Here is a 26,055-nt window from a genome sequence, read left to right on the forward strand (position 1 = left end):
CTGCTTGCTTCTAGTGCAGAGGTTTCTTTCGAACTTTGTGAATTTAAGATTTTTTCAATCTTTTCCACTGATCAAATAACTTGTATAAGCCTCAACACACACATCTATAAAAATAAAAATTAAGCAAACAAAAAACGTCACCATCTTTACTCTTAATCATCTTTATTTCCCATGCTAAATGCAGGAAAATATAAGACCAAAAGTTAGCTTCAAATATATAGGGCATGCTATATTTTGAATATTTCTATGAAACTCAGAATTCTCAAGAATGCAAATCTTAGTTCTAGAATAAGCATACTTCCATATTCTATTGCAAGTTTATAGAGGAAAAAAAAAAAAAACCCTAGACTTTGCTTTCTCATATTCTATACTCTTATTTCTTTTTTTTCCCATCCTGAATCTTTCTATGGGCATTTCTTTCCTATGTTTTTAAAAAGATTTGTTTATTTGAGAGAGAGAGAGACTGCATGTGCGTGTGCAGGGGAGGGGCAGAGGGAGAGAGAGAATCTCGAGCAGACATCCTGCTGAGCACAGAGCTCAATGCGGGGCTCAATCTCATGATCCTGAGATCATGACCTGAGCCAAAATCAAGAGTCGGACGTTTAACCAACTGAGCCACCAGGCGCCCCTCCATTTGTTTTCTTATGGCCCTTTATTCATGTTTTAACTTTGGCTTCTGATTGTACTGGCCCTCTCAGTTTACATGTGCATATACCTATATGCCCAAGCACCAAATCATTAAAGACCTTTTACACTACAAATATTATCAAAGAGGTTGAGGGACATTATGAAAACTCTCATCCTTAAAGAACAAAAAAATACAAAGTCATCCATTCAATAAATAATAATAATAATGAACACCCCTGGGAGCTCGATATTCATTCTGACGGGGGGTGGGGGGGGCACGAGAAAATAAAGCAAGAAATACACCCTGCTCTCACAAAGCTTACTGTTTTGTCTGGAAGCGCACAACAAGCATTCTTTGGACAAAAGCTGTGAGGAGATCCAGAGGCGAATTAAACAGAAGCCTGTCCCTCAAACAGGCTTCTCCCCACTGAGATTTTAACAAATATGCTAATAATACACATAGAAAACATTGACAGAGCAGCAGGCGAGAGTCAGAAGCCCAGACACCCAATGCCCGCTGTGCCCCTACATCGTTATGATCATGAATGATATCGGGGACACTTGGAACTGGAGATAGCACTAAGGGGCACACTCCCGGGGTGAGCCCTCAGATGTACAGAGCCGTTGCCTGTCTCACACACCTGAAACTAAGCCAACACCGCATGCTAACTACGGGAATTGAAAAAATTAAAGTGAACACCAGAACATAAAGAACACAGGATCAGAAAATAACAGCAAACCTACGGCAGAATCCTGAGTTTGCTTTGGAAAGCCCACTTCTCCCCTAGTCTCTAATATAGGCCTATTTTCTTTACAGGGCCACTGACAATTTATACAGTCGTTAACTGTCAAGCGCTGCACCGACAACAGTTATCACTGTTTCTTGTTCTGGAAAAAGTGGGTGACTTGAGATCGTGTGGGTACCTCTGAAATTCTGTCTTCTTATTTCAGGTAGATAACGTGACATAATGCATAAAATGCACATGCGTGAGAGCTTTGAAAAAAAGCTAAATTTAAAAAAAAAAAGAAAAAAGCTGAATAGTGCTGACAAGTTCACGGAGACAAGAGGAGAGGGCTTCAACTGGCATGCAGCATAAGAAATCTACTGGAGGGGGCGCCTGAGTGGCTCAGTGGGTTAAGCCACTGCCTTCGGCTCAGGTCATGGTCTTAGGGTCCTGGGATCGAGTCCCACATCAAGCTCTCTGCTCAGCGGAGAGCCTGTTTCCCTCTCTCTCTCTCTCTGCCTGCCTCTCCATCTACTTGTGATTTCTCTCTGTCAAATAAATAAATAAAATCTTTAAAAAAAAAAAAGAAATCTACTGGAGGGTACCTTTTTCTTCCTTATGTCCTCTTGTTTACACATTCGTTCATCTACTGCCCGAATTCCTTCACTGACTGATGACCTGAGACTCTTTAAAAAAATAATAAAGAAAATGTATTACAGACATTGTTTTGTCACATTATCAATTTCCTACATCTCATTCAATTCCACAGAAATTAATACCTGTGCACCTGTACTATGCAGATATTGACCAAAAAAAAAAAAAAAAAAACATGATATACCAGATACAGTTACTGTTGAGGGGACTCATGACCTGGGGGCATAATGACACGAAGGCAGGGTCGCATGGCCAAAAGAAGAATGACATATACAGTGAAAGTTATGGGGATGAGGGGGCTTAGAATGGAGAACAGATAATATGAAGCAAAGTACAGGAGAGTCTGGAAATGCGACGGGGCTCGAATCGGACTCTGAAAGCCATGTGTACACAGCTGCCGAGGTGGGGAGGGGATGGGGAGCAGATGTAAGTGCACACACACTCAGGGGCAGGGTCAGACAGGCACACAGCCATGTGCACTGCAGGCTTCCTTCTGGAGAGAAGCAGAAATAGGAATGGAGGGCCAACTTCACTGAGATGAAGTCTTTAGATTCTGCATATTTTGGAGAACGAAAGAATGTCAAAGCACTGATGCATGATGATGAAATGTGGGTATGGAAATACCAGGAATCAAGAATGAAGAACAGAAGACCAGAAAAAGGCAGAGCACAGAGGTAGAGAAACATGTCCAGAAGCTAATGAATAAAGAGATAATTAGGAATTAGGGCCAAAACAAAGGTTAAAAGAAACAACTAGAATGAAGTAGGCATATCACAAAAATTCCACAGGAAGGTGAATTAATTCACTCCATTAACATTATGAAACACCTCCTGGACGTCAGTATTGTGGCAGCCTACAGGGATGCAATGAAGACAGATATAGTCGTATCCCTCAGTGGTCTGAGAATCTCACAGAACAGCTTCAGAGTTGGGACCAGAAAGGCAGGTCAGGCCTGTGGCTGAGCAGGACCAAAGTGGCCATAAAAACAGGCCATGGAAAAGGGAGGGGATACGGTGATGGCAGGGGGTGAGGCGGGACAGGAGCCTGTGTGAGTAGAGCAAATCTGCCTCCAGGGAGGGGGTTCGAGAGAAGAGTGGGAGGCCAAAGGAAGGCTAGGCTTGGGAAACAACACCACTATGAGGCCCTGGGAGGAAGAGGCACACCAAGGAGGCAGTGGGAGAGCCCCACAGCGGCTGGTGTGGAATCCAACAGCGGACCATGAAAATTCCTTCCATTCCAAGGAAAAGTATCTTTAACAAGATTTTGTAAAATTCAAATGAGACATAAACCATGGAAAGTATTGGCTACCTCAAGGCACAACTCAAGATTTTTACCTGTTTCACAAACTCTTTCCTGCCTGCCCCTCCCCTAGGCTTCTCAGTACTGATATTTCCATCACTCCGCATTTTTCTTGGTTCTAATCATGTACTGTGTCTTCCCTTAAATTATGTTCTCCTTATATTCTCTCTAGGATGCAGGCACTGTCTTAGGGGAGGGACGTAAGAGGCCACTCAAGCTAGAGGAGACACACAAGGAAGGATGGTGTCGTTTATGACAAGTTTACGACAGGGCATCAAAATGGACAGAGGCCGTAAGTCAGGGCACCAGACACAGACGGGGGGGGGTGGGAGGGGAGACAGGGCAGCACAGTTTTCTGTAAGAAGTGATGCCACAACTGCCCCTCCACTGTTCACCCAGGTGGAGTTCCTATTCCCAATGGCTTAGAGGTGGGGAGTCCCATTCCCACAACAGAGATTTTTCTGAGAGAACATGCAAATGTAACATTTATTAAGTATTACATTTTATTTATATTATCCTTCAGTTCCATTAGGGATTACACAGTTTTTGTAGATCAGCCCAGGAACCTAACCACACGTAGATTACGTGGGGTGGGGGGGGATATTTACAAGATTACAAACTGTTAAAATACAAGTCATTCGTAAGTTAGAAACCACTTACATATGACCAAAGTGGCATTAATAAGTTGAATTTGGAAATATGCTTCCTCTCCCCTGACATTTTAAGGTTGTCTACTCTGAGAATATGTCTTCTTCAAATCGAACATGTTTTTTTAGGTTTTTAGCATATGCAAAAACAAAATCATTTACAACTCTTCTGAAGGTGAATATTATAATCATGAACCATTAAAATACAACCACCAGTACCACCAAACTAACAGATGAAAAGAATTCTTAGAGAAAAGCCAACGAGGACAACAGGCATCACAGCAGACTGTTTTCATTAATTGGGGACTTACCAGAACTTCTCGTAACTGTCCCAAAGGCACAGAAAGTTGATTGAGGGCTTTGTCCATGCCAACCTAAAGGCAAAACCAGGTTGGCACAAACACATCACGATAAGGAGTAATAGTGACGTATCTATTTAACGATCAAAGCAGTACCAGATTTAAGTTATTTTTTTGGCACAACTGTATTTTGCTACATAACTAGCTAAACAACAGAAGTGTTATTTGGGCATTAATGTTGTTCATAGAATATGAAAAAAATCTGTTGAAATACATGAAACTATAAAAATAAGGGAAGTCAGGAGAAACGAAAGCTTCCTTAAGAACAATTTGCCTTTAGATGACATTTTAAATGAATGTGAAAAATTTTCACAGAAGGTGAACAGTTCTCTGTCTGTAATTGATGATACTCAGCCAGCTGATGTGAAAGTCTGACGGGCTACGTCTCTCTTAAACATTATTATAAGCCTTGAGAAAAATAGAAATTAAACAGAAGTAAAATTTTCTAGGTTTTTAATCCTATTGGGATATTTATCTTAGTGGTATATTTCCCAAAAGCAAATGTGCATCATTAATTTTAATGCTTCTTGAAATTCCCATGGAGCTGCAACTTTCTGTGCTTCTCTGGACAAACAGATTTAAAACAAAATGAAGCATCAACAAGGAGACTTTTCTGCCAAGTAACAAAATTCAACATTTCTAAATGGCTTTTACAAACAATTGATAAGCTCACTGCAAATCATTCTTATATTTTTATAAAACCAAACTTTTTAAATATCAATATTGGCCAATGTTCCCTCAACCTAGCTCTGGCTAACAGATATACCTGGGAGTAAATTAAACATTGTAAGAGTGGTGGACATTTGCTCCTACAAATTAGTCTAAATCAAGGAAGACTTCAGGGTAATCACTTAGCAACTAATAAAACAACCTCTTGGGTATTATTATCCTTTACTTTTCACTGTTGACTAATGAATTTGAAACAATCAAACTAGAGCAACCTTAAATGAATAAAAACTAAAACAAAAAAATGTATTCCAAAAAGTTTAGTTCTTTTATTAATGAAATTGGTAATTTCTTCTAGTTTCTGGTGGGGTTGGTGGGGTAATCAACTGAAAGGTTTCTAAAAACTCTGCCCTTTTAATAAATATGAAGGAGAGAGAAAGTGTGTGTGTGTGTGTGTGTGTGTGTGTGTAGGACTTGTGAATTTCAGGTTTACCAAGTTTGTGGAAAGGTTGACAAAATCTGCATAATCCTTGTTGATGATCTCGACCATGGCTATTTTAAGAAGTTTATAGTAGAGTTCCAGATCTCCTCTTAGTTCCTCCAGCTGGACACGCTTCCTACAGTCAGACACAAAGTGATCGACGTCGAAATCTTCCTGAAAATCAAACCAGAAAGAAAAAATGATTGCACTGATACCACATTTTACATAGAAAAATAAGATCAGAGAAAGAATAAGAGGCTGTATTACTGCAGGGGAACACACACAGGACATCAGGGGGTCTGCTCACTTCCTAAGATTATGGGAAAGGGGGCCCCTCACCAAGACCATTCTCTCCTGTTGCCTAACTCTACAGGCATTTTATTTCTTTTAATTATACATTTCAAAGAGGCTCTTCTCAAAATAGAAACAGCTTTTTCTTCTTAATTTTAACACAGCGATTCACATCCTTCCAGACTTTGTTTTGGTCTCTTTACTTTTTTTTTTTTTTAAGATTTTATTTATTTGAGAGAGAGAGACAGAGAGAACAAGTGGGAGGAGGGGCAGAGGGAGAAGCTGTCTCTCTGCTGAGCTGGGAGCCTGATGCCAGGGTTCATTCCAAGACCCTGAAATCAAGATCTCAACCGAAGGCAGACGCTTAACTGACTGAGCCACCCAGGTGCCATAGTCTTTCTCTTTAAAATATAAATTACTTTTGGGGTGCCTGGCTGGTTCAGTGGTTATGGGTTCAAGCCCACATTGGGCTTTCTGCTCAGCAGGGAGCCTGCTTCCCTGTCTCTCTCTCTGCCTGCCTCTCTGCCTAATTGTGATCTCTGTCTAATAAATAAATAATTTTTAAAAAAATAAAATATCAATTACTTTTTAAAGAAACTGACATATAATGGACACATGTTAGTTTCAGGCGTACAACATGAAAATTCCATATTTTTATCTGTTGTGAAATGATCACCCTAAGACTAGTTAAAATCCATCACCAAACAAAAACATTTTTTTCTTGTGCTAAGAACTATTAAGCTTTAGCAACTTTAAATATATAATAATATACGGCACCTGGGTAGCTCAGTGAGTTAAGGCCTCTGCCTTCGGCTCAGGTCATGATTCCAGGGACCTTGGATCGAGCCCCACATCAGGTCTCTCCTCAGCAGGGAGCCTGTTTCCTCCTCTCTCTCTGCCTGCCTCTCTTCCTACTTGTGATCTCTGTCAAATAAATAAATAAAATCTTAAAAAATATATATATATATAATATACTATGCAGCCATCAAAAGAAATGAAATCTTGCCATGTGAAATGACGTGGATGGAACTAGAGGGTATGCTGAGTGAAATAATCAGAGAAAGACAATTATCATACAATCTCCCTGATATGAGGAATTTGAGAGGCAAAGTGGGGGGTGTGGGGGTAGGGAAGGAAAAATGAAACAAGATTGGATTCGGAGGGGGGCACCTGGGTAGCTCAGTGGGTTAAAGCCTCTGCCTTCGGCTCAGGTCATGATCACAGGGTCCTGGAATCGAGGCCACATCGGGCTCTCTGCTCAACGGGGATCCTGCTTCCTCCTCTCTCTCTGCCTACCTCTCTGCCTACTTTTGATTTCTGTCTGTCCAATAAATAAATTAAATCTTAAAAAAAAATATTGGATTGGGAGGGAGACAAACCATAAGAGACTCTTAATCTCACAAAACAAACTGAGGGTTGCTGGGGGGAGGGGTGCAGGGAGAGGGTTGTGGGGTTGTGGACATTGGGGAAGGTATGTACTACGGTGAGTGCTGGGAAGTGTGTAAGCCAGACAATTCACAGACCTGTAACCCTGGGGCTAATAATACATATTTCTAATAAAAAATAATAAAATTAATATACAATAATACACAGTATTATTTACTACAGTCACTATGATGTACATTACATCCCCAAGGCTTATCTTATTAACTGGAAGTTTATACCACTGGACCCCTTCATCTTTTTCCTCTACAACCTCGCCTCTGGCAACCACCAATCTGTTCTCTATGACTTCATTTTGTTTTGTTTTTTAGATTCCACATGTGAGGGAGATCATACAGTATTTCTCTTTCTCTGTCTGACTTATTTCACTCAGCACAATATCCTCAAGGTCCATCCATGTTGTTGCAAATGGCAAGACTTCCTTCTTTTTATGGTTAATATTCCATCGTATACACACACATTGTCTTTATCCATTCACCCCATTGGTGGACACTTTAGTTATTTCCAAGTCTTGGTTGTTGTAAATACTGTGATACTCACTACCGTGAGTGTGAGTCTTGCTAGCCGCTAGAGCCAGGTGATCTAGAGGTATACCCGGGTAGCAACTGCAAACCTCGGGGCATCATACGAGCATTCAAGCTCCTTTCCAGGAGATACCAGAAAGCAGAAGTGAGGTAGAGGGACAGCGCAAAGATGGTACCCATCAGCTCCATCTTTGGAGAATACCTTACTAGGCTCCCAGATCCACGTTAAATTAGATGCCTGCCCCTCAGGGCTTTAAGATAAGCAAATGAGCCTCTTTCACAGAAATCTGATCCCATTTCAGTCTGCTGCTTCTGTGCTGAGTTCCAGGGTGGGTCAGTCTACTCGCAGGACTGCTTTAAGAACTGTTTCTCAGTTTGCTATAGCCTTGTGGGTCTCATAGGTGCAAGCTCTGATGGCTTTCAAAGCTGGATGTTTTGGGGTCTTGTCTCTTAGATGTACGACTTGGAAGTTGGGGTGCCAGAAGTGGGGCTCAAACCCTTTGCTCCTCAGGGAGAAGCCTGGGGTTTTGAGTACCCTCCCAATCCCAGGTCGCTGTACCAGGGGTGGGGTTTATGGCAAGACTGATTCTTACTTCAACATAGGTTTTTTTTCCTTACTCACCTAATGTGTAGGAGTCACTCAGCTAGTTGTAGGGTTTTTTCCACAGGAAATTTTTCCATATGGAGCTATAGATTCAGTGTGTATTTCATAGAAGAGATGAGTTCAAGATCCTCCTATGCCACCATCTTGAATGGAAACCCCAGACCTTCTCTATGTATGTGTGTACACACACATATGTGTACACACACACACACACACACACACACACACAAATATTCATGCTCTTCTAAACTATTTCCCATCTAGGGGCACCTGGGTGGCTCAGTGGGTTAAGCCTCTGCCTTCGGCTAAGGTCATATCTCAGGGTCCTGAGATCAAGCCTCACATCAGGCTCTCTGCTCAGCCGGGAGCCTACTTTCCCCCCTCTCTCTGCCTGTCTCTCTGCCTCCTTGTGACCTCTCTCTCTCTCTCTCTGTCAAATAAATAAATAAAATCTTAAAAAAAGAATAAAAAAATAAAAAATAAAAACCCATTCTATTAAAAAAAATTTCCCATCTAAAAATATAACTTGAATGTCTTTACATAAAACACATACATTTCTATTAATATTTTATGTGCATGCTGAGTTTCCCATTGAACAGATGTTCCAAATCTTTCATAACCTATTTCCAAGTATTGGTCTCACAGGATTAGCTATCCTGTGTTTCCCATTTACAATACTGTGATACCCTGGTAGGCTTATATGCTTAGAGGCAATAAATTACTATCTAATTCCCCTAACTCCATGACCTGTTTAGTCAGCAAGAATCAAATGTGATGATTCCCAAACTAGTTAAGGACACCTACACTTACTTTTCATTAAACACTATGTAAACCAACAAAATATGACTGCAAAAAAAATCACTGTTCTTTTGAAAACTAACACAGCTACTTTGGAAAGATTTGATACAAAGAAATCAATAAGAAAATTTTTGCTAAGTTAGGTATGGGTGAGATGACCAAGTACCAGGCAGGGAGGGAGTGATCACAGGATTCTCACTCAATTCAGTTAAAGAAACTGAAACTGAATGCAAAAAAAGACAACATAGAAAGCTTTTTTTAAAGATTCTTTTTATTTATTTGAGACACAGACAGACAGTATGAGCAGGGAAAGGGGCAATGGGAGGAGATTCCCTGCTGAACAGGGAGCCCAGTGTGGGACTCCATCCCAGGACCCCGAGGTCATGACCTGAACCGAAGGTAGATGCCTAACCTATTGAGCGACCCAAGTGCTGTGATAACTCAGAAATCTAATCTGCAGGCCAGTTTCCAGAGAAAAGACCTGGCACTGTTTCAATGGAGAATAAATGTACATATTTTTTTCCAAATAAAATGCTAAAAACTGTATGTACCATTCCCTAAGAGTACTTGTTTAAACTGACTTTTTTAGTTAATCAACCAAAGACTGACCGTGCTAGTGTCAGAGAGAAGGACTTCATTTAAAACCGTAATTTCACAGTCATCTACAGAAAGCCACCTGCTCCTTACACTGGTGACCAAATTAGCCTGGACCTTTCTCTCCGGAGACAATTTCAGACCTTACATCATAGTTATGTATTACATCATGGGAGGGGGTCTCGGTTCATAATCCTGGCCATCCTACTCATCAACTGTATACCTTTAGGTCGATCACTTTCCCTGCCTCAGTTACACGTTGTTGAAGTTCTTGAACTTCATGATGGCATTCTAAATTGTATAACTGGGGTGCCTATGTGGTTAAGCATCTGCCTTTGGCTCAGGTCATGATCCCAGTCTCTTGGGTTTGAGTTCCACATCAGGCGCTCTGCTGAGCAAGGAGCCTGCTTCTCCCTCTGTCCCTTCCTCCTGCTCCTGCACTCTCTCACTCTCAAATAAAATCTTAAATAAATAAATAAATAAGTAAATCATATAACTTAGCCTCAGTGAACAAATGCTATTAGGTAATATTAGTACTCAACTTACCATTTATGCATTTGTTCTCAGATAAACAAAAGTTGCATAACACATGACTAAATAACTCAGAACATCTGTGAATACTGGGTTAGGCAGCGTTTGCTGTGAAAAGCAAACCCAAACTCACAGTGCCATGATAGAGACCCATTTCACTTAACCAAGAATGGTTTTACTACTTTAGAAATGGGTTTTACTTTATAGTGTAGATTCCCCAAGTATTCAAAAAGAAAGTATTTACAACCCATACATTTATGGTCAACTGATTTTTCACAAGGATGCCAAGACCATTTAATGGGGGGGGGGGACAGTCTTTTCGAGTGCCTACTACTGGGACAAGTGAATATCTACATGCAAAAGAATGAACTTGGAACAGCAACGTCACACATACACAAAAATACTCAAAATGGATCAAAGATTTAAATGTAAGAGTCAAAACTGTAACACTCAGAGAAAACAGGTGAAAATCTGTATGACTTTGGATCGGGAAAAGCTTTCTTAGACATGATACACAAAGCAATAAGAAATATTAGATAAGCTGAACTTGATCAAAATAAAAACTTTCGTGTGTCAAAGGACACTACAGAGAACGTGAAAAGACAACCCACAGAATGGGAGAGAGTATCTGCAAATCATTTGTCTGACAAGGGTCTAATAACCAGTATATGCAAATATACTCTTATAACTCAACAACAAAAAGACAAATAACCTAATTTAAAAACAAGCCAAAGACTTTTGAATAGACATTTCTCCAAAGATGATACACAGACGGTCAAGAGCACATGTCGGGATGTTCGACATCCTTAGTCATTGGGGAAATGCGAATCAAAAGCACATGCAGATGCCACGTCACACCCACTAGGACAACTATGGTAAAATAAGAAAAAGAAAAAGAAAAAAAAAGAAGAAGAAAAGTGCTGGCAAGAAGGCGGAGAAGCTGGAACCCTCCTGTATTGTCGGTGAGAATGTAAAACAGTGTGGCTAAGGCAGCAAACAGCTCGGTAGCTCCTCAAGAAGTTACACACGTACAATTACCCAGCAGTTCTACGTCTAGGGGTATGACACCGACAGAACTGACAACAGATGTTCCTGCCACAACCTGTACATGAATGTGTACAGCAGCGCTGCTCGTAACAGCCAAAAGAGTATATACCCAACGTCCATCAACTGATGAATGGATACATAAAATGTGGAAGAGCCTCTTACACAACCATAAAAAGGAATAAAATGTTACATGCTACAACACGAGTGAAGTCTGAAAACATTCTACTCTCAGGTTAAAGGAAGCCAGACACAAAAGGTCACGTGTTATACAATTCCACTGATATGAGATGTTCCAGAAAAGGCAAATCCATAAAAACAGAAAGTAGATTCATGATTGCCAGGGAATAAGGGGAGGGGAGAATTGGAAGTAAGAGGTTTATTTTTCGGGTGATGGAAGCATTTTGGAATTAGACAGAAGTGACGTATGTACCATATACACAGTAAATATACTAAAAACCAGAGAAGAGTACACTTTAAAATGGCAACTATTATGCTTTGTGAATTATATATATATTTTTTAATATTTTTATTTATTTATTTGACAGAGAGAAATCACAAGTAGATGGAGAGGCAGGCAGAGAGAGAGAGAGGGAAGCAGGCTCTCTGCTGAGCAGAGAGCCCGATGCGGGACTCGATCCCAGGACTCTGAGATCATGACCTGAGCCGAAGGCAGCGGCTTAACCCACTGAGCCACCCAGGCGCCCCTGTGAATTATATTTTGATGAAAAATGAAACAACTTAAATATCAACAAGCTAAATGCTAGGATACATTAAAAAAAATCCAAAGTAACACTAATCACAGGAACAATGGTGTAGCTACATGAATTTCAGACAAAGCAGATTTCAGAGAAGGAAAATTATCAGGCATAAAGAGCAGCATTACATAATGATAAAGAAATCGACTGACCAAGAAGACACAATTATCCTTAAGGTATGTGTGCCTGATCAACACAGGTGAGACACAACCTAACAGAACTGCAGGGAGAAATAAACAATTCCATTATCACAGCTGGTGACTTCAACACTTCTCCATCATTAATGGGCCGATCCAGCAGCAGGGCAACAAGGATTCAGTCCAGACATGGCACACTTAACACCACCATCAATTACCGTACAACAGATGTACACAGATTATTTCGCCCAGTAATAGTGCACACACATTTTCTTAAGCTCATATGGAACACTCATCAAGACAGAATAATTCTGGGCCACAAAACACAACACATTTTTAAAAATAAAAATTATACCAAGTATGTTCTCAGACCGCAATGGAATTAAAAATCAGTAACAGAAGATAGTTGAAGAAGTCCAAAATACATGGAGATTAAATGACACACTTCTAAATGACAGGAGACCAGTCTCAACAAAATACAATGTAGCAAAATGTGTGGAATGCTGCTTAAAGGGAAAATACAGTACTGAATGCAAATATTAGAAAAAAAAAGATTAAAGTCAATAATCTAAGCTTCCATTTTAGGCAACAACAACAAAATCAAATCTAAAGTAAGGAGGGGCTCCTGGGTGGTTCAGTTGGTTAATCATCTGCCTTTGGCTCAGGACATGGTCCTAGGGTCCTTCCTGCTCAGGGAGGCTGCTTCTCCATCTCCCATTCCTCCTGCCTGTATTCCCTCTCTCACTGACTCTCTCTGTGTCAAATAAAATCATTAAAAAAAACCCTAAAGGAAGTAGAAAAAGAATAAAAATTAGAGCAGAAATCAATGTAATTAAAACCAGGAATTTTTTTTTTTAAATCAATAAACCCCAAGTCTGTTTCTTTGAAAACATCAATAAAACAGATAGACCCTTAGCCAGTCAAACAAAGAAAAAAAGGTAGAAGACATAAATTACTAATATCAGATGAAAGAAGGGAGGGCTACTGCTAACAATCCCAATCACTGTAAATTCAACCAAACATTTATGGAATACTACACAATTCTCTAAAATCTCTTCCAGAAAGTAAAACTAGAAGGATTACTTCCTAAATCATTCCTAAATCATTCTAGGAGATCATTATTACCCTGACACCAAAACCAATACTACAAGAAAAGAAACTACAAACTAGTATCTCTCATGAACACAGACACAAAAATCTTCAACAAAAATTAGCAAATAAAAGCAAACACTATATTAAAAAATTATACACCAGGGTCATGTAGGATTTATTCCAGGTATGCAACATTAGAAAATGTTCAACATTAGAAAATCAATGTGATCCATCATATCAACAGAAAGAAAATCACATGATCATATCAATGAAGGGAGGAAAAAAAACATTTAACAAAATCCACACCTCTTCATTATTAACCCTCAGGAAACTAAGAATAGGAGGACTTCCTCAACTTGATAAAGAATGTTTCCAAAAATTCACAGCTAACATGATATTAATACTGAGAAAATAGAAGACAGGGAATCAAGGCAAGGATGTCCCTTCTACTACTACTATTCAATACTATACTGGAAGGCCAAACTAATGAAATAAGGTAAGAAAAGGAAACAAAAGGTATACAACCTGGGAAAGAATAAAACTTTGTTCACAGATGACATGACTGTCTACAGAAAATACAAAGACTTCACACCCCACACCCTCCTGAAACTAGTCAAGTGATTATAGCAAGTCTGCACAATACACAGTTAAAATACAGAAGTCAATTGCTTTCCAATGATGTATCAGACAAAGGGCCAGTATTCAAAATTTATAAAGAATTTATCAAACTCAACATCCAAAAAACAAAAAAATCCAGTCAAGAAATGGACAGAAGACATGAACAGACCAAAGAAGACATCCAAATGGCCAACAGACACATGAAAAAGGGCTCCACGTCACTCAGCATCAGGGAAATACAAATCAAAACCACAATGAGACACCACCTTATATCAGTCAAAATGGCTAAAATTAACAAGTCAGGAAACAACAGATGTTGGCGAAGATGTGGAGAAAGGGGAATCCTCCTACACTGTTGGTGGGAATGCAACTCTGGAAAACAGTATGGAGGCTCCTCAAAAAGTTAAAAATGTAACAACCCAATGACTTAGCAATTGCCCTATTAGATGTTTATCCAAAGTACACAAAGTGATTTGAAGGGGCAAAAGCACCCCGATGTTTATAGTCAAACTATTGAAAGAGCCCAGATGTCCATCAACAGATGAATGGATAAAGATGTGGTATACATACACACACACACACACACACACACATTACTCAGCCATCAAAAAGAACAAAATCTTGCCATTTGCAAGGACATGGATGGAACTAGAGGAAGACAAATACCATATAGTTTCAGTCACATGTGGAACTTAAGAAACAACAGATGAATATAGGAGAAGGGAAGGAAAAATAGAAACAGACAGGGAGGCAAATCACAAGAGACTTAACTACAGGAAACAAACTGAGGGTTACTGGAGAGGGGAAAGTTGGGGTAACTGGGTGAGGGGTATTAAGGAGGGCACTTGTTGGGATGAGCTCTGGGTGTTGTATGCAACCAATGAATCATGAAATTCTAACCATGAAACTAAAAGTACACTGTATGTTAACGAGATTGAATTTTAATTAAAAAAATTAAAAAGTCAATTGCTTTTATATATACCAGCAATGTACAAGTGGAATTTGAAGTTAAAAACACAAGACCATTTACATTAGCATACCAAAAAAATTAATACTTAGGTGCAAATCTAACGAAATATGCACAAGATCTATATGAGAAAAAGTATAAAATTCTGATGAAAGATAACAAGCAAGGTAAGATGTGAAGTGGAAAGAAAGTCCATAATTTTGGGTAAGAACACTCAATACTGTTAAGAGGTCAGTTCTTCCCAAACTGATCGACAGACTCAATGCAATCCCAATCAAAATGCCAGGAAGTTATTCTGTGGATAGCAACATGTTGACTCTAAAATTTGGATGGAAAACTGGAAAACCAAGAGTCCCAGAGTAGTCAACAAAATATTAAAGAGCGGGGAAAAAAAGGAAATTGAGGATTGCCACCACCCAATCTCAAGACTTACCATTAAAGCTATAGTGATTAAGACAGAAGGTGCCTGACAAAAGAGACAGGTGCTTGGAAAAGAGTGGAGAGCCCAGAACAACATCCACACACACAGGCAAAGGCAACTCAATGGCAAGGACAGTCTTCAACAAATGGAACCGAACAATGGGACATTGATAAGAAAAAACAAACAAATGAAAAGAATAAAAACAAACTTTTCACACCTTTCACAAAACCTAAACGTAAAATGCAAAACTTCTTAAAGATGACATAAGAAAAAATGTAGGGATCCTTGGATTTGGCAATGACTTTTCAGATATAAAACCAAAAGCATGATCTACGAAAGAAAAAAACTGATGAGAGGGATTTTGTTAAAATTAAACTTCTCTGTAAAAGACACTGTTAAGAGAATAAAAAGACAGGACAACTGGGTGGCTCAGTTGGTTAAGCAGCTGCCTTTGGCTCAGGTCATGATCCCAGCGTCCTGGGATCGAGTCCCACATTGGGATCCTTGCTCCGCAGGGAGCCTGCTTCACCCTCTGACTCTGCCTTCCACTCTGTCTGCTTGTGCTCACTCTCGCTCGCTTTCTCTGACAAATAAATAAATAAAATCTTAAAAAAAAAAAGAGAGAGAGAATGAAAAGACCAGTCACAGAGTAGAGAAAATATGTGCAAAACACAGCCATGGTAAAGGACTTAAAATAAGAAATATAATATAAAGATGTCTTAGTAGCAACAAGAAATCAAACCTAATTTAAAAATGTGAAAAGAGCGGTGGCTGGGAAACCCAGTCAGTTAAGCATCTGCCTTTAGCTCAGGTCCTGGGACTGAAATCCACACTGGGCCCCCGGCTCAGCGAGGAGCCCGCTTTTTTCCCTCTCCTGCTGCCTGCTGCTACCTCTCCGTATGCTTGTGCTGTTAATAAATAAATAGAATCTTTAAAAACGAAAAAAAAAAGGATCTGAAAAGATGCTCAACTTTGTATGTCATTAAGAAATTGCAAATTTAAACAAGGTACTATTACATATCACGTAGAATATAAAAAATCCAAAGCACTAGTAATACCAAATGCTAGCAAGGATGTGGGACAACTGAACTCTCATTCACTGTTTGGACAGAATGCAAAATGGGAGGCACTGTGTGAGACAGCTTGGCAGTTTCTCACAGAACTAAACACATTCTCACTATAAGATCAGTAATTGTGCTCCTTTGTATTTACCCAAAAGAGCTTAAAACTAGTGTCCACACAAAAACCTGCACACGGATATTTACAGCAGCTTTATTCTCTGAAGTGCCAAAACTTTGAAAAAATTCAATCTCCTTCAGTAAGTGAACAGGTACACTGTGCCACACCCACACAACGGATTATTAGACAATTAAAAGATGAATTATTAAGCCACAAGACTTCGAAAAACCTTAAATGCATATTGCTAAGTGAAGGACCAGTCTCAAAGGCTAAATACTATATGATTCCAACTCTATGGCATTCTGGAAAAGGTAAAAATTAACCAACATTTTAATTTTTATTTATTTTTTAGGTCATCTCTATACCCAATGTGGTGGCTAGAACTCACAACCCTGAGATCAAGAGTCAGATGCCCTAGCAACTAAGCCAGCCAGGTGCCTCTAAAAAGGTAAATCTCTAGACAGTAAAAAGATCCCGGGCTGAGGGGTGAGCAAGGAGGGTGCAGAGAGAGGAGAAGAAACAAATAGATGAGGTACAGGGTTTTTCAAGGCAATGAAACTAGGCTGTAAGATACCAACAGTAGGTAAATAACATTATACATTTGTCAAGACCCACAGAACTATAGAAAGAGGAGTGAACCCTAATGTAAACCATGGATTTTAATTAATACTGTATGAATTCTGGTTCATCAGTTGTAACACATGTACCACAACAATGTAATACATTAATAATAGGAGATAGTGAAGTTAGAAGAAAAATATCTGTACTCAGGGGTATTTCCTATCTGAACCCAGTTAAAGTACAAATCCCCCAAAAGGCCAGAAGTTGGGAGATCACAAGAGGTGTTGGAACACAGAAAAATAAATGAGCAAACCAGACAAGCTGCAGGTAATTAAGAACCATTAACCATGAGAGAAGCAGTGACATCACTCAAAATTAAAACCAAGTAGAGTTTAAAAGTTTAGCTACTTTACTAACTAGCTGCAATCAGGGATGGCAAACAAAGACTAATTCAAAGTAACCTGGGAATTAATCATTTAAAACTTACCAATAATCTGAAATTAGTAGCTTTAATGCTATGAAAATTACATAGAATTTGGAAAGATTGAAGTTCTCTAAGCTGCCAAGAAGTAAAACACTCCTTCCCAGATACATGGACTTATAAAATCACTATATACTATCTCCACGAGAAGCAGAATCCCCAAGAACCATCACTCTGTAATGATGAGAAGTACTAAGAGGGCATATGAAATTTATGAAACATGTCCCATTTCATCGAGACAAAAAACCAAAATAGTTAAGCACTAATCTGCACACTACATAGAGGTTGAAAGACATAGAAAGTTTGTGTGAGCTCACGTATGTGTGTGTTTCCAACCATTCTTGAAAACAATGGACAACAGAGATGAATAAATGTCCCTGTATATCCCATAAATATTCCTCAAATATTTATCATGCAACTCCAGCTCTGCTCTAAGACCTGGGGACACAGTCATGAAAAGAAAAGACAAGGTCTCTGCTTTTAAGGAGCAGATATTCTAATGCAGAAATGAGAAAATATATATGTAAACAAACATTATATTAATGAACAGTGATCAAATAGTGATTAATGAATAGTGATCACAGCTAAAAAGAAAACAGGACACAGTAAAGGTTGAGTGACAAATGGGATGTATTTTAACTTGGATGAACCAGGAAATATAGAACAATGAGTTGAGATCCAAATGACACAAAAGAGCTAGCCACCGGAAGTGTGGGAAGAGTGTTCCCACCCAAGGTATCAGCATGTATACAAAAATGTCCTTGTAGCTCTTCCCTCCAGCCCCTGCTCTCAAATCTCTGACCCAGCTAGGTGGGGACATAATCTAGGACTTGTGTCTCCCAAAACTCATTCTAAATCTTTGTTCGGTGACTAAATTATTCAAGCTTGAGAAATTAAAAACATATGCTAACAAGATCTTCCCACCATCTACAGAGAGATCATCTTAAAAGCATCATGAAATAGTAACACTAAAATTCTAAAAAACTTCTGTTCTAACATTTTAATCAATTTTATATCAAACTCCTTTCTTGAATTTATATACCCATTTGACATATTTATGAAGAGACAAAAAAACCAACAAACCCTACATTCCGTAATGTATTTATCCATCTAACAAATATTTGAGTACCTAATTACACTCTGTTCCAGCTGATTTCTTCTCTTTATCTCTTTTTTCCCCTCAATTTAACACCAATCATAATCTATGTAGGCTTTTCGTTCGCTTTTCAAAATTAATTTCTTGAGCTATTTAAAGGAATTATCCAGTGCTAGAGTTCTCAACACTGGTCACACATTAGAATCACTTAAGGAACTTTTTTTTTTTAAGATTTTATTTATTTATTTGACACAGAGAGAGAGATCACAAGTAGGCAGAGAGGGAGGGAATCATGCTCCATGCTGAGCAGAGTGTCCCATGCAGGGCTCGACCCCAGGACCCTGAAACCATGACCTGAGCTGAAGGCAGAAGCTTAAACCTCTGAGCCACTAAGGCACCCCCTCACCTGAGGAACTTAAAAACAAAAAGCCCAAAGGGCACCTGGCTTGTTCAGTCACTGGAGTGTGCAGGTCTTGATCTCAGGGTTGTGAGTTCAAGTCCCATGTTGGGTATAGAGATTACTTAAAAAAAAAAAAAGAAAGAAAGAGCCCAAGCCCCAGTTTGTGATTAATTTGTTTAAATGTTTCAAGAAATTTGATGCTAAATGTTGTAAGACTAGTTAAATAACAAAAAGATATATTTACATAATACTTCTTGCTCTCAAATTTTGAACAAAGAACTTACTAATAATCAATGACTTAGTAGGCCAACATTTTATTTAAATAAGTTTTATGGTACTACAAAGAGTGAATTAGAAAATCAAAAGCAAGGAGAAATGGGCATGATGTGAACATGGGGAAGCAAGAGAAAGCAAGAAAGTATGTGACCGGGAAGCGAATGCTTAGCTCTGAGATCCTTCTCTGAGAGAAGGACAGATTAAAACCTAAAAAAAAAGAAAAGAAGGATCCCATGCACTCAAGGAAAGAGAAGTCCCCCAACATCCCTCCTGCTTTTTCCAATATAAACACACAGCTGGGCCGACTTACCACATCCTGGTTGGTACCGATGTTATCAACTTTTCTATTTAAGCCAAACTTGACCGGTCAATGATGGATGGGCTGTGTGCCAAGTTTACCAGTTGTACAACTGACTGTGTAATGGCTGAAACTGAGAAACCGGGGTGAAAGTATCAAGAGGCTCTAAAGATTGCGAAAGAGCCAAGATTCAAATGATTACCACATACACACAAGACAAACTATGCAGATGACTGCTCAGTATGGAAGTACTTCAGAGTGTTACACTGTGGCATCAGCTGACCCAGACCCAGAAAATTGCTGGAGTTCCCATCATGGACATCTCTAACCATATAGATGACACTGAGCAAATGCCAGATGATGATGGAGCCCCTCACTCCTATGTCTTAATAGAGTTCCTCAGCTCTCCTTTACCAACTTTTCCTGTTGCCAGTTCATACAAGCAATTCTCCTTACCCAGTTCCTCTGTTCTGAGCTATGGCTAAAGACACTCACTTTTTTATGTTTTGAAACTGATTATCTTGTACCATTTTACTTTTTGTTGCATCTTTTTATAAATCAGATGACCACTCACAAGACACACAAAAAAAAAAAAAAGTAATGGAAAGGAAAGATCAAAAGGGAGGACAACAACAACAAAAAAACAGTTCTTATTTGCCGGGAACCCTTCTTACAAGTGCCAATCAGATAAACTTTATCTGATGTTACATCGTCACAACTCCTCTATCATCAGGGAAAGTAGTTCACATAAGAAAATTTCTCTATAAAATGAGTCCCAGGCTTACATTCCATATTTGGCTAATTAGAATTTCATTACGATGTCTGTCTCACACTGATGCGGAAGAGAATGGAATCTTGTCATCAAGACGTGACATCGAACTAAGAACCCACAGGGTAAGCACTCAGATCCTGTGATACGAAGTTGGCTCCTGGGGATGGGCAACCCTGGGCAACAGTGGCTGACCTGCGGGCCTGCGGCTATCTGCCGTCTGTCACTCTTCCCTGTTCCTCCTCTGTCAGCTGCTATCTCCAGCTGCTGTCAACAAAGTCCCCCTCAAACAGCCATCACTTCCCTCTGGTCCCATTTACCATAGCTAAGCTCCAGGCCAGGCATCCAGATCACCAGCTCTGTGGGAACTTCTTCTAAGGTAAGAGGTGGCCCTATTGGTGAAATGCAGGTGCCAAGGCATGCGGACATTGTGCCATCTTCTGCGCTATTCTTAATGTTCTGATTGTCCCACTTCCCTCAGTTCCCACCTGTGGCCTCTGGAAAGGAACATATTACAGTAGGATTTCCAAGGACTGATGCGTGGGGGTCAGGAGATCTGGCCTGTGATTGGCCCCAACTAGCTGTGTGGCTTTAAAGGAAGTCATCACACCTCAGGCCTCAGTTTCCTTATCTGCAAGCCAGGATGGACTAGAGTCTTTTCAGAGGAGCCCGCAAAGATCACATAGATAAGCACCACCTCATTATACTAACAAGCAAACAGAAGGCCGGAGGCGAGTGATTTGCCCCAAGTCAGACATAAGCAGGCAGAGAGCAGAGCCGAGGATGGGACCCACATCTGCAGGTCACAGCTAATCAGCCAGCACAGTACAAACAGATCTGAGCAGCTGCTCATTCTTCCCCTTTTCCGTTTTGTCCATCAGAATGCATGCTCCCTGCAAACAAGGACACACAGGACCTGCTTCCTGCCTCAAAATTCCCAGTTCACCCAATTAGAACAGGGAGGAGCCTCAAGGACTTACCCCCCCACCCCCACACACGGTTCTTTTACCTATGGAACATGAGGGTACATACATTCACTGTCCAGAGGGCTCCTGCCTTCACTTCTCATGGAAAAGGTCATCATGTGCCTACCCAGGGTGCCAACGAAGCCACAGGTTCCAGAGAGGAACTGACACAGAGAAGTTCGAAGGAGGCAGATGGCTAATTGCAGAAACAAACTGTCTACCAAGGAAAACTACCCCATGGGGGACTGATTCTCTTTGAAATACGTTCGAGTGTGTGGGAAAATGGTTTTTCAAGAGCTGGTGGACTGACCAGTCACCTGGTACATACAAGATCACATCCGCATTCTGACAAGAGTGGCTTGCCTGCAGTGTAGACCAGGGGCCAGAAAGACAAGGAAGGCACATGGAGACTGGGTGAGAAGCTTCTACGGTGTGATGGCAAGGGCGCACTGCAAAGGTACGAGAAGAGATGGAAAGAAGTATATGGACTCAAAAGGTTTAGTAAGCAAAATCCACAGGACTTGGTGTAACAGACTAGATTTTGGAAAGGTGACAGAGTAGGAGTTGACTTCTGGTTTCCCGACTCCAGGCTAAACGGATGAAGTGTTTACCGAGAGAGGCAATAGAATAAGAAAGGTGGTTTTCCGTGGAGGAGGTGCTCATGAATTCCGTCTTGAACCTGATGAGTCTGAGGGGCCACAGACACATCCGAGAAGAAAGGTCAGCAAGTCCGATACACAGAACTGGTGCTCAGGAGGCGTGTGGACCAGAGACAGGAATCTGCCTTACCTGCTGATAGGTGGTCATGAAGCTGCACAAAAGGTCATCTAGGGAAAGAAAGGAACACGGGGCTGAGCCCATAATCAGCATTCAGTGGCTACCAGGAGCATGACTTTGCACAGGAGACACATCAGAGAGGTAGAAGAAAGACAGGAAGCAATGCAGAGCATTTGGTCTACTGCGATGTCGAGTAAGGAGACAGAGAAAGGTCAGGTGCGCTGACTTAGAAACAGTTTTGGTAAGAACTCTTTAGTGGAATGACAGGGCCTGAAGGGTGGAAGGTGGGAAAGTCAAGTCAACCCCTGAGCACTGGCTGTGATGCACGACAGTGACAGGGCAATACCTAGAGGTGGGGCAGTCGCGACAGTGACAGGGCAATACCTAGAGGTGGGGCAGTCAAGTGGGAGAGGATCAAACAGGAGCGCGTGATGGGAAGGAGTGCAGGGGAGAGGATCCTTGCAGGCTCCTGGAAGGGCGGGAGGGCATGGACTTCGCCAGAGTGGAGACTGAACCCGAGGAGGAAGGAGAGCCCCTCCCCGTACCAGGCGAAGAGGAGAAGGGGACAAATACAAGAATGGGATCATGATCAGCAGGATGGAAGAGGTCCCGTGGGATGGCTGCTAATTTTTCTGTACGACTGGAGATGAAAGAGGAAGGCTACTTGTGGTGTCAATAGCACACCCATGTAAATGGTCTAATTTATCTGTTATGCCACTTTCTCCCCCTACTACCAATACCTTATGTCCTGCTCATCTATTAGTTGGATGTCAACCCAAAGGATTTTCGGATTTCTAAGCCGACAAAGTATGATGTTGCCAGTGCCTCTGCCCCAGGTGACCCTTCCCCATCTGCCATTCCTGCACTTTGATCACCTACCTCTTTTGCATACCTTTCCCCTTCTATTTCTTATTAGATCTCATAAACATGACTTTTTAAGTAGTCTCCTGCCACCAGTCAGCTCGAACTCAACAGATATGACCATGCAACTTCCTGCTGTAAACCTGACTGCAGCTCTACCATGAAGACTGCATCAACGTGGACCCCTCAATGTATGCAGTGTCCAAGGTGCAACCCACAGCCCCACCCCATCTCCCTTTCTACCATCCCAGTCTCATTCCAAAATGTGCCAAACAAGACACCTATGTAGAAATACAACCCCGACAGCAAGCTCTCCGCTCATTTCTGCCTCGGAACTGTAACTTAACAAAACATCTCTCTGATGGAAACAGAAATTGCAAATAACCTTTATCTCCAGCTCCCACATAGAAGATCAATACCACTTTACACAGAACAGCTGTTCCATGTATTTTCCTTCTATGTATGAAGGGGTCATGTTCATTAACACTACAAATTGTACATTATATTCAGAAATTTCAGAGCTTTGAAAGAATATGGAATTGCTGGCATTCTAGCCACTTTCCCAGTTTGCTCTCTTCCTACCTCTAAGTCCTACTTTAGAACTGCTATTTTGAGATTTCTGTTTTCCGAAGCTGCTTTGACCAAAGGCATTCTGTCAGCTCAGAGTGAGAAAGACGGCAGGGCTAGGAAGTGTTAGAAAATGCTAGTGTTAGGCCCAAAGAAAGCCTGACGAAGTCCAAAGACAGACAAGCTAAAGAGACTTCCGTGCTTTGAGATTCTTTAAGTCTATGTGTGTGCCTTTTCTTCTTCCAATGACCTCTCTCCTCATCACGTGTCCTTCATTAACAAAAGGTTTCTGGATCAGAGAATTCACTCTGTGCTCTCCTTCAGACACTCCATTCACTTTAACACCTTTTATTACAGTGGCTTAACATCACCATACAAGAACAAGAGTACAATATACCTTCGTCTAGACATCCCTACATATTAAAAATGATATGGCCACACCGCAGAGGATCCAGACATAAGCACTTTTAAAGCCAGAGTTTGGGAGATGTGATCTGAATGCAAGTATCAAAAAGGAACTAGCTGGTTAACCCAAAAAAGAAAAAAACATATTATGACTTGAAGCCATAAAAAAGTAAGAAATTCAAACTCTTCAGAATTTTAGGTACCTACAGAGCCAAAACTTTTTAACACTGAAACCAGCTACTAAATCCCAATCCTTAGAAATTAAACATATACGTTTTGATAGTTTAATTACAGACCCAGAGGGATACAGAAAACAGATAAAGCTCCTCCTGGCTCTGATTCAAACCTTGGGACATTTTCAAGGCTATGTCTGATGAACCTTTCCTGTCAGTAAAGTCTTTTCAGTTTAAATTTCTATTCTGTAAGTTTATGTCCTACAGTTATCTGCTGCCAGCTTGAGGCTGACTTCACCAAGAGAAGTAGGGCAACATTAGAAAAGGAGCTTGGTATGCTTTGTAGTACTGGACCAGAACCAGTAAGGACAGTACAGTCTTTCAGATTTCTCATTCTGAGCTTAAGACGAAAGTCAGGCATAAACGTTAGCTTAAGTGCCTTTTTGACCCGATTCCTGGTAAGTACGTGTGTTCAGAGATGTGTTCAACTCACAGTCGCTGAGCTTCTAGGCACAAGGCACTGGGAGGCTTCTGTCAGGCTGGGGGAGCGGCGGTCTTACTGTGCCGCACGGTACCAGAGGCGGGTCCTAGGGGTCCGGGGCTTTTACGTTTAGCTCAAAACCACTTGCCCTGAACTTTCAGGCTTTTTCATTCAATGTGCATGATTTCACAGGAGTGCTTTCTCCAGGTTGCACCTAGCCCACCCGAGGCCAAGAGACTCACTGCGAAGTGCAGTGAGGTCCCTGCCGAGGACCCGTCCGGGGCGGGGACGGCCCAGGAAGCCCGCAGGAGAAGCCCGAGGAGAGGCCCCGGAGGGCCAAGGAGGGCAGGCCACCCACAGCCCAGCTCCGGGGAGCAGAGCCCAGGCGCGCACCTTCATGAACACGTCCTTGTTGAAGCAGAGCCTGTCCAGCCCCTTGGGCAGGTTCATCCTACTTCTCTCCATTCCGCCGGCCGCCGCCTCTCAGCACCGACACTCGAGAGAGGAGGAAAGGTAGGAGGCTGCGCTCCTACCAACGCTACCGGTGAAGCCACGGCGTTTCCACCGAACAGAAGGCACTGCTTCCTCCAACATGGCAGCGTCTGTGCCCCGGCCAATGAAAGAGGACTCCGCAGGCCCGCCTCCGCCTGCCTCCGCCAAGAGAGGGGTGCGGACCGCTAACGCCGAGCCAGCAGGTGATGCGGCCCCCATGCGGCGGAGGGCGACACTACAACCTCGAGTAAGTTTCTGCGGAGCAGCCCCGCCGCTGGTGATGCGGGGTGAGCGGGAGAGGGGAGGGCGGGTAGGGTCAGGGGCGCTCCCTCCCCACCTCGCCGTTTCCCTCGGAAAATCGGCCTGCGAGCCTCTTCCAGGACCTTCTCCCGAGATTGTCCCGTGGGAAGCATAGCTGTGGCGGGATGCTGGCCCTTTACTTCTGCGGCCGGTTGTCCAGAGTGGGGGGCGCGTCCCGGTGTCAGGCCTCCGGTCCCCTTGCGCCGCCGCTGCAGCCGCCTGGGCGCGGAGTCCTCTGTGGGAACCCGGCTTCCGCCCTTAGCCCCCGCACCCACCCGCGAGCGTGGCTTCTCCCCCGCCAAGCTTGGCTCCAGCGATCAGTAGGGAGGAAGGTGGTCAGCTGGCAGCCTCGGGTCGTCTGGGTAGCTCCCAGCTCCACTTTGGCTCAGCTGCTGGGAGGCCACAAGTCTGGGTTCTCAGAGCTCTTAAAGAATCACCTCGCTACTGGCTGACAAAACGCAGCCGACAATTAGATGTGGGAGCATGTTTATGTCCAGTCCGCTCTAGAATGGGCGGAATCGTGTGTTTGGCTAGCGTTGGTTCAATCGCCACACCTGCCCCCCCTCCTCCTGCCGTCCACCCCACATTTATTTTGAGATTTTTCTTTCCTCTTCCCTTGCTCTTTCTCCCACTGTCCTCCCCTTTAGTGGGAATGTCATGGTCAAATGATGATTCATTTCTCTTTTTTTTCTCC

The 26,055-nt window shown here is 41.7% G+C and overlaps 2 protein-coding genes across 2 annotated transcripts in view; one reads left to right on the plus strand and one right to left on the minus strand.

Moving 5' to 3' along the window:
- LOC309861858 (conserved oligomeric Golgi complex subunit 2-like) lies at positions 1 to 25,044 on the minus strand. The gene is made up of 5 exons (XM_082725190.1): positions 24,963 to 25,044; positions 5,471 to 5,632; positions 4,264 to 4,326; positions 1,958 to 2,038; positions 1 to 104 (listed from the first exon to the last, which is right to left on the minus strand). Exons 1-5 carry the CDS (start codon positions 25,032 to 25,034, stop codon positions 72 to 74), a joined length of 411 nt encoding a protein of 136 aa, XP_082581316.1. The 5' UTR covers positions 25,035 to 25,044; the 3' UTR covers positions 1 to 71.
- The window catches only part of LOC309861977 (conserved oligomeric Golgi complex subunit 2-like), a gene marked incomplete at its 3' end in the record, with an annotated part of 623,083 nt that overhangs the window by 336,378 nt on the left and 260,650 nt on the right, over positions 1 to 26,055 (plus strand). The window lies entirely within an intron of this gene.

Source organism: Mustela nivalis (assembly GCF_964662115.1).
Source record: "Mustela nivalis genome assembly, chromosome: 3".
NCBI classification, from domain to species: domain Eukaryota; kingdom Metazoa; phylum Chordata; class Mammalia; order Carnivora; family Mustelidae; genus Mustela; species Mustela nivalis.